This window comes from Rutidosis leptorrhynchoides, chromosome 8 (genome assembly GCF_046630445.1).
Source record: "Rutidosis leptorrhynchoides isolate AG116_Rl617_1_P2 chromosome 8, CSIRO_AGI_Rlap_v1, whole genome shotgun sequence".
Lineage (NCBI taxonomy): Eukaryota > Viridiplantae > Streptophyta > Magnoliopsida > Asterales > Asteraceae > Rutidosis > Rutidosis leptorrhynchoides.
The window spans coordinates 9,395,640-9,406,013 of record NC_092340.1 but is presented as its reverse complement, the minus strand read 5'-3'; the positions used below and the strand labels follow the sequence as shown (position 1 = coordinate 9,406,013).

Below are 10,374 nucleotides of genomic sequence, written 5' to 3'. Positions count from 1 at the left end.
AACTACGGAGTAATATATTCCATATGGCACAAGTTTGGATAACCATTTTAAAGTTTGTTTGGACATGCAACGTGTACTTTTGTAACATATGTTAGAACACATTTGATTCAGTATATTATTATTTGTATTTAATATCATGTATTTCAATCTAAGACTTACGACTTTTATAAATATAATGGAGTAGTATGAAATGTGATATTTAAATTGTTATGAGATTATAAAATGCATGGCGTGTACCACAATCAGATACGGTATATACGCAAACCTTATATTATATACTTGTAAACATTTTGAGTAAATTCAATAACGTAAAAATTTGATCATTGACCGCATTAAACCAATCCAAATGTAATAAAGGACGAACGCAATACCGTTGATTGCTCAGTAATACAATCTCCAAATATAGTCCTTAAACTTTTGGTATAGATTTTCCAATTAAAAATTGCATATTTTAACAACCATTTTTTTTTATTTATTTAAAAAAAAAAAAAGAAACTAAAATTAAAATAGATTGCTCAGTAATACAATCTCCAAATTAGAGATCTAAGTGGTACAATAGAGCAAGATTTGTGCCTAACCGAAAGATCTAACAATTTTTGTTACAACTATAAATCTTGTCTATTTACCATGCTATTTGCTTGATTCCCATTGGTCCAAAAACCAATATTAATGTTGTTGTTTTTTGTTTTTTTGTTTTGCTTTGTTTTTTTTTTTTTAACATATTGAAGGCACTAATACATTCAACACCAAGTGGTGAATTAACCAGTTTAATTATAGATAGTAGATGCATGCATTATATGCATTTGTTTTGTTTGAAATGAATTTAGTACTTGTTAGCGTATTAAGATCGCATTTGATTATTGGATATGATTCAGGTTTTTAGACACTAAAATTTATTGTTTTAATTTAAGTTATCTTGATATTTTTGCAATGGTATATTGCCACATTAAGTAAAATTATTATAAACACACTTTTAAATGATTGATGGATTAATTATGATTTGAAATTATATCAATATATTTCATTTTCATTTGGAATAACAATAAATAAATAAATACTCCGTAAATTCTACCGTAGTATACATATACAAAAAATGTAAAAAGTAATTTAATTCTTAATTCTAAATTATTATGAAATCAGAATATCAAGTTTTATACAGCGGGTTTGTCATTTGGCACTCAACAAAAGGAAGAAGAACACAAAATTAAGTCAAAACACAGAGATATAGATACTGATATCTGATCATATATTCGCCGTCCATGTAATTAAATCACTTGCCATCAATAATAATAATCATGCCATCTCGATTACCTGTATCTCCATCTCCACAACCACCACCGCAACACCACCAACAAATCCGGCTAGTTCCACCACTCGCCGTCGCTTTCTCTTTCCTCCTACTTCTATCCTTCTGTTTCCGTAAATTCACAACACGTAAACGCACCGTTCCTTCCGACTCTAAACCACCTCATAAGTTTTCCTACACCGCCTTACGCGCCGCCACGTCATCATTTTCTCCTTCAAACCTCCTCGGTCAAGGCGGTTTTGGCTCCGTGTACCGCGGAACCCTAATTAACAACCAAAACGTCGCCGTTAAGGTTATGGATGCCGGTTCCTTACAAGGTGAACGTGAGTTTCAAAACGAGCTTTTCTTCGCCGGAAAAATCGATTCCGATCATGTTCTCTCCGTCATCGGATTCTCGTCGGACCGACGACGACGGCGTATGGTGCTTGTTTATGAGCTTATGACTAACGGTAGCTTACAGGATTGCTTGTTTCATCGTAAGTCTGTAGAATTAAAGGTGTGGAGTAAGCGGCTTTCAATTGCGATCGATATTGCTAAAGGTATTGAGTATCTTCATCATTATTGTGATCCGCCGATTATACACGGTGATATAAAACCTAGTAATATATTATTAGATGATAATTTTAATGCGAAGATTGGGGATTTTGGTTTAGCTAGGTTAAAACCAGAAGATGAGTGTCGAATTGATTTAAATTGTAAAATTGAGCAATTAAAAAGGTCAGGTAATTCAATTGTTGAGGATAATGGATCTGTATTTGAGGAGACTGCGAGTTTATCAACTACTGTGTGTGACGAGTTTAGTGTAGTTCCTGATCAGTCACCGGAGAGTTTCGTTACGGTTCCGAACGGTGAAACATCGCCTGAACCGGATACGATTAATCGGTCTCCGCAGAAGGCTGCGGGAGGGGATGTGAGTTTATCAGATGCGATGAGCCTGGAGAGCGGGGGAGGTGCTAGTTTGAAGAAGAATGGGACGAGGAAAAAGAGTACTTCGGGTAAGGATTGGTGGTGGAAACAAGATAATAGTCTGTCTGAATCGGGTCGTGTGAAGGACTATGTGTTGGAGTGGATTGGGAGTGAGATTAAGAAGGAGAGGCCGAAGACGGAATGGATTACAACCGAGGCCTCGTCTAGTGCGGGACCAGCAAATAAGTCTGAGAAGAAGAATAAGAAGAGTAAGAAGCGATTGGATTGGTGGATTTCGTTGGATGATGATAAGAATGTGAAGAAACCGAAGAGAAGACCAGCTAGGGAATGGTGGAAAGAGGAGTATTGTGATGAACTTGCTAAGAAGAAGAAAAAGGAGGACAAGAAGAAACAGGGGAAAGAGATGAATACTCATAACTTTAACAATGATAACTGGTGGCAGAAAGATGATGAAATGTATGTGGAAAGAAAGAAGAAAAGGAGCAGAAGCAGGTTTGGTAGCAGAGGTAGTATGGATTGGTGGTTGGATGGATTTAGCGGTGAGCTTTGGAAAGCGCGACACAATAGTCACGATTCCGTTAGCGGAGATATAGCAAGAAGTTGTGGTATTAGCAGCACACCGAGCATGAGAGGAACCGTGTGCTACGTTGCTCCTGAGTATTCATTCGGTGGAGATTTATCTGAGAAGTGTGATGTTTATAGCTACGGGGTTTTACTTTTAGTTGTGATTGCTGGTCGAAGGCCGCTTCAAGTTACTGGATCACCCATGTCGGAATTTCAACGGGCGAATCTTTTATCGTGGGCCCGTCATCTTGCTCGTGCAGGAAAACTAATTGATCTTGTGGATCAGTCTATTGAATGTTTAGATAAGGAGCAAGCTTTAGTTTCTATTGTGGTGGCACTACTTTGTTTGCAAAAGTCACCTGCACAACGGCCTTCAATGAAAGAAGTAGTGGCCATGCTTTCTGGTGAGCTGGAGCCACCCCCTTTACCAGTTGAATATTCACCTTCTACACCGTCCCGTTTCAGGTCTCGTAGGAAAGCTCGGTTAGTTTCTTAATGTGTTGAGAGTCAATTTTCATGCACAGTTGTTGTATACAGATATAGGTTACAGATTGTTGGATCATATTTGTAGAATTTTTCAATATAAGCAGTGGATTTATATGTTCACCAATCACATTGACCTCCTTTGTTTTGTTTTAATGACCCATTTAGTTAACTTTGTCAAAAACATCAACTCAGATATGTTTGTTGAATTGGCTAGTCATGTTGTTCCATTTGTAGTTGCTATTCTTTCTTTTTTGTCCTGAACGGGTCGTACCCGAACTAGAATCTTAAGGTACACGAATCACGATTGAAACTAGAAGGCGAGAGTCAGGTATACTTTAATTCGATATCAAATAATAACCTGTAACCAACTATATAAAAGTTTGATTCTAATCAACTAATATAAGTTTAAAGCTATGAACTTAATTAATCATAGTATTAGCATAGTAATCATTGTGTTAACAGTTTCTAGCTATAGAATAGTATACTTGATATCCTTTTAGGTTTATGTTAGCTGTTTTTGCTTGATACATATGATGGCAAAGAAAGCATACTAATCATTGTGCAGATTCCTTTATATAACCACTTCTTTGTTTTCTTGTGTATAAGTGTGCTGGATTAGAAATTGCAACTGGGTCCAACAGCTTATAAACATATTACTGTTGGTAATTATAAATGTTACGGAGTACTCTACTGTAAAAGCCTAAATTGCTTGTGAATCAGTTTTGTTGCAGAAAAAAGAAAGCTACTCTTGCAGGTTGAATCTAATTTATGATCAATATATGCTTGCATAAACTTCTTCATTTCATTATGTTTGAAAGTATAACGGGTCCTGGGCGAGTGGGCGGGGCAGCGATTTATCAAGTTCCGGTTTTCAGAAAGCCGGAACCTGGATAATTCTTGACTTTTGAAACTAGGAGTGGTTCAGATGTAAGGCTAGATTTTACATACAGAGTATTGTAGTTAAATTTTTGGTTGTAATTTGTCACTCAAAAGTTCTGAATGAAGAAGTACCTTCTTACTGAAGGTCTCAACTTTAAGCTTTTTTTTTTTCTTCTTAAAAAAAGCTTTATATTATCTTCACTTTTATCCAAAAAATAACTTTTTTTTTTCTTCTAAAAATTCGAAAACTCAGATAGACACGAAACGAAGATGTTTTCAAAAAACATCAACAACCGAGGAATACAAAATGGGGATACGAGACGAGATTCGAATCTAGAAAGTTAACATAGATACAAACGAGAAAAATATCTATAACCGAGCCTCAACTGCCAAGTCAATGAAGTACAAACAACAAACCGATCGATACAAAGATAACTACTAATGCCACCCACAGGAGCCGAAACCAAGCTAACCAAATTAAACGGAAACGAAATCACAACCAACAAAAAACCTAGAAAAGTCAATGAAGTACAAACAACAAACCGAGCAATACAAAGATAACTAATAATGCCACCCACAAGAGCCAAAACCAAGCTAACCAAATTAAACGGAAACGAAAGCAGAACCAACAAAAATCCTAGACGACACCAACCTATGGAACAACTTTTTTATTAGATTACCGTTGACCGTCTCCCTCCAAATTCTTTTACCCGACCGATTTTCAAACTTGAAAGGAAAGGACGTTAGAGGAGCCGCCACCTACTAAAGTTGCCGAAGAAGGAGCTACCAGTCTCCGACTTCAATACCACTAAAATAACTATACTAAAGTTGCCGAAGAAGGAGCTACCAGTCTCCGACTTCAATACCACTAAAATAACTATTTATAACGGAAGCATGCCATATCATGATTTTGAATTTGAATAAGAGAGTGGGTTGTTGAGAACTGGGCTTGGTTCTTAATTTTTCTGCGACTATCAATTTTGAAGTTGTAACTAGGCTTTAGTCAGGCCTCATTCAGTCCCATAACTGGGCCTTTCTAAAACTATTGTGAGATAGCTAACACCTTCACCGGGCCTTTTGGTCTAGCCCGGGTTTGAAGAACAAATTTTTTGATGATTGGTCATGTGCTTAGATATTTGTTTTACTGTGGAACTTAAGATTATATTGAAGTGCCTTTGACAAATCTTTTAACATGTGATTATGACCGACATGGCCCGAGTATCGATAGGAAAAAAAAAGTGTACATCTTCATAAAAGAAGATTGGGTTTTGTTTATCTATGGGTCTATAGGTCTAAAGCTAAAACTCACTCAATCAGGCTAAAGTGTCCATTATAAATTGAAATAAAATAAAACTCTAGAAAATTTTAGTAGTTACAGTTTAAACAATTAAGTTTCATCTCTATTAACTTAAATCTTCTATAATTGGTTAAACAACAAACTTAGATAACAACGTAGAAATATGTAATGAACAATGTACATGAGTATCGGGACATTTATATTGTGAAGCAAATAAAGAAATTATTTAATAGACTTGCATTCCAAAAGCTGAACACTTCTTCCAACATAATACGATAATAAAAATAAAATTAAAAATAAAAATATAATATAATATAATATAATATTATTAATTAGTAATATTAATATTAATATTTAATATTTAATAACATAACAATAATAATAATAATAATAAATAAATAAATAAATAAATAAATAAAGGGTTGAAAGACAGAATGGTGGTGGTTGTGGGGTCCGTGGTGATTATGAGTTGTCTGTCGCCATGTGTTTGATTACAAGTCTTTTTCTGTTTGGGGGTGTGTTCGGGTTTGGACTGAGGCAGATCTTTCAGTTAAATATTTGGTTCCAGATCCGGAGGAAGACTCTGTCTTTTTGCGGAATTGACTCACCTTTAGACAGCCAAAGTCGTTGCACGATTGCTCGACTTGTTTATTGTTGTTGAGGTGGTGGTCGACGTTCTCTCGCTCCCGACGAACGTCGTTGTTTATTATATCTGTTTGTTTGTTGCTTTTTAGTGCGGCCATTTCATAGGTTTGTCGATTGTATATTTACTTTCCTAGTCTTTTTCGTTCCGCCCGGTTAGCTGGAATTTGATTTAGGTTAGTATTTTTTTTGTTGTTGTTTGTTTTGGCTAGGTTGTGGTCTTCCTTTATAGTTGTAGGTGTTGATCTTTGATCTTCGAATCCGTTCAATGTTATTACGAATTTTCAAAAAACATAATAATAATAAAGACTTGTATGCTTTATAATTTATTTTTAAAAATTCAAGTTTCTTCACTCTTATCTTTCACTTCACGTATTAAAATTAGAAAGTTATAGTGATTTTTTTGGAACAACACGCACACACACTCTTTTAATTACGACCTGACTCAAACTCACAATTCCAAAGTTTTGATATACCATAAAAATTTAGGTCGTTTCATGTGTTGCAGAGTGACGTTTGACACTTTTACAATTCTTTTAATACTATTTTTCGTGAATACATTGCCTCAACCTAGTATATAGTTTTAAATCGTATAACTCATTAATGAAAAAAATATTATATATTGTTTGTAATATTTAACAAAGCATCAATTGAAATTAATCCTGGAGAACTCAACCAATCGTTTGAAAACCCAATGAAACACACCACCGTGTTCGATTCCTGGCTCTGTCAAATCGTTCAGAAAAGGAGTGTGATCAGAGGGTATGCATACCATGTCTCACGTTCGGGGGCTTGATTACCCAAGATTTACCCTTTATGGGGGACCACTGTGCTCGTTCATAAGGAGGTTTTCTCTCTAATAAAAATAATTATTATTCTTTTATAACATTTAGTAAAAACTATATAAAAGTACAATATGTTCTTTTTACTTACTACTCCATCCACCACTTCGGATGTCCTATTTATTTTCCGAAAGGCAAGACCACCGAGTGTAGTAAGTGATGATTGAATTTGAATTTTCCTTTAAGATTCTCAAGCATCCAATCACTTAGAATGTAACACCCCGTCAAAATGCGGTTGACGTGGCGTGTTACTTTTGAGATCAAAGTCTAGTCGACACACTATATGCGTCGTTTTCAAAAAAGTAGCATTCATTTATTTAACGAAAATCAGAGTAACATAATCTTACAACGCTTCACAAAACACGTCAAGTAAAACCAAGGTAAATGTATTTGAACAATAATGAAAAGAAAATATGAATGCTAAAATGATAGTTTCAAAAGACTCCATTGATGTCATGCTTGACCTCTACACAGTCTTTTGGTTTGTGGAAGCTAGCTACAATCATTCACCTGAGAATAAAATGCTAAAAAGTCAACACAATGGTTGAGTGAATTCATAGGTTTAAAGTATGTAATGTAGGCATATACCACGAGATTCAGTTTAAAACAATATTAAAAGTAGTGTATACAATCACGAACAGTCGAATTATGAAGCTTAATTGCTCACTTAATTATTAGTCTTCTCATACCCCTAATAGTGTACACCGACCTAGTGTAGCGTTTATGAAGTAACATGCACCACATAGTAGGTAGGGCAGGGTTGTCAAACACAACAGATCTGCCATATGATTCGCGCATACTTAACATATCCGAGCTAAGGGATTTTTTGTCTGTAACTCATGTGACACCGGTTTAAGGTACTCGTGTCTACGTTGTAAAACAGTTATAAAGAAGCAAGTATTCTCATTCCAATAGTTTAAAAGCAGTTTAAAACAGTAGAAAAGTTGAGACTATGAACTCACATTAATGCACAACAGTTATAGTATAACCAAAGTATTCAAGTTGTAGGTCCAAAGTAGTCAACCTATATCAATAGGGTTTGGTTAGTCTCAGATCATTGACATCGTCATCTTAGTTGTCATTGTTCCTTGTTGTTTAAGTGTTTCCCAAAAATTGTTCTATGTTTTATGAGTTCCTTACTAGGATTCGTGTGTTTACTATATTCATGGTTAGATGTTATACAACTAGGCATAACGATTTCGGTTCCTATCAAGTAAGCCAATAGACAGCCAGATGAAACAGGGAGCCAGGATCCGTTTGGTCAGACTATAAGTCGTGACTGTTCAGAAAATCCAGCAAGCCAATTCCCAAAATGGCCACCGCAAACACAATCTATGATCGTAAGTAGCGGTGAAATTCGTAAGAGTTGTATGTTATCCGTTTGTTATCATAGTTTCACTTTGTATATTATACTCTTGTATAATTTGTGTTGTGTGTGGGTCCTTAATATAGGAATATTAAGTACGTTTTTATTGTCTTACTATGTATCATATGTTCTTATGTATTCTTTGTGTGTACAGGAATACATCACAAGTATTATGTTCCATGTATACTATATATACATATAATGTATATGTTACCTAATATAAGTTTGTATGTTATATGTATAGTTACATACATGTATAGCATTAATACATTAAGTATATGTTATTAGTTCATGATACAATATGATAAAGCTTAAATCTTTATGTGTTTATCAATGAATATTCATCTTTACCATCTTTATATCCATAATATAATCTTCAAGTTCATAATTCATACTTCATAATCTTTAAAACTTATAATATTAATGTATGTTTAGTCTCGAATTATTATTCATATTGCACATTAATCATCTTCATAATTATATTACTTTCATGTTTGTTCAAGTTATTATCATCAAGTTCTTAACCATATTATTATCTTCATCTTTTATACTATTATATAATAATCATACTTATACTATCCATAAGTTTAGTTTATAATTATAACTCACAATCTTTTATTAAATTTATATCAATATCAACTTATATTCATATTCATGTTCATATGCATATTCATACATATATAACTTATATTCATAATCATTAACTTCATTCTTTATTAACATTCATCAACTTTACTTCTTATATAATCATAATAATTATAAGCATATAAACTAAGAATTTTGAATGTATAAAACGTATAATAAAATTTTAAGTTTATGATGTACCTTGGGAGTGTTTTAACAAGAAAAAGAGGTGATTTGATGGCGATAAAGAAACAGAGCAGCAGCAGCAAGTTTAGCAGCAACATCAGCAAAAATCGTAGCCCCTTTTTGGGGGTGTTTTGGGTCGTGGAAAGGAGCAGCAAAAGCTTCGGCTCTTAGGCTGCTTTGTGTCGAACAGCAACCGAAAAAAATAGCAGTAATAGTTGCCAAACAATGGCGAATTGGAGTGGTTTTCTGTGGTGGTGATGGTGGTTGCCGAATGGTGGTGGTTGTGGGGGTTTGGTTCTCGGTCGACACTCACAAAAAGAGGGAGAGAGTTTTGAGCTAGTTTGTAAATTTTATGAATGAATTATGGGGTTAATTCATGTGTTTATATAGGGGAGTAATTAGAGAGTGGGATGGACTTCTAACTCATTAGGATTTATTCATTAGAATGTTGAAAAACATTAGGACTCTTTGTTTCATGGATAGAGTTTAAGTATTTGAGAGTGACTAGGAGTCTTAGGGATTATTCTAGAATTAATATTTAATAATTACATTTAATTAATTTAATTGATTTCATTATTGTTATTTATTTATTTCGTTAAGTGCTTATAATGATGATGATTCAAGTCCAAAAAGTTTTGGTAATTCCAGTTACCCATGTTTCGTTGGTTTCACATATTCAAATAGTCTCGGTTTTCATAACTGTGTTAGTTTTAGAGTCGACCTAGGACATTTCCTAAGCTCTAAGCTTGAATTCGTTAATTTCTTTAACGGTCGTTAACAAAATACAAAAGAAAAAGTCTGGTTGTTATATAGACCAATACTAACCATGCGTTAGTTACCTCCGTTAGATTACACGGACAAAATTGACAGCATCTAACGAGGCGTCTGTCAGCTTCGTCAGTCGAACTTGTGACGCAAAACAAAATTCGTAATTTTTGCCTTCAACCAATAAGATTTTTTTCTAATTTAATAAATACATATACATATTTTTTTTATATTTAATCTATTTTTCCCCGCCCAATTTCCAATCATATTTTACTACATCGCCCTACCTAATATCTGACACAAAAAATAACACAACGGTTATAAAATGTCAGAATTGACACTGGCTAATCACACGTAGTTTACACTTTTTGACCAAAAAGTGCACTAACTGCCCGTGATATCACAAACACGGTTGAAAATGACATTAGTCACCATTGATGGTTGTTTATAAAAAGCCTAAACTTGGGCACACTCTTGGTTGTCCTAAATT

General features: G+C 34.3%; 1 protein-coding gene across 1 annotated transcript; it reads left to right on the top strand.

Annotated features, from left to right (window-relative positions):
* The first annotated feature begins 1,189 nt into the window (after positions 1 to 1,189).
* On the top strand, positions 1,190 to 3,464 carry LOC139861500 (receptor-like serine/threonine-protein kinase At4g25390). Its single transcript, XM_071849897.1, has one exon. The coding sequence runs from the start codon at positions 1,296 to 1,298 to the stop codon at positions 3,291 to 3,293; it is 1,998 nt and encodes a 665-aa protein (XP_071705998.1). The 5' UTR covers positions 1,190 to 1,295; the 3' UTR covers positions 3,294 to 3,464.
* The last annotated feature ends 6,910 nt before the right edge of the window (positions 3,465 to 10,374 follow it).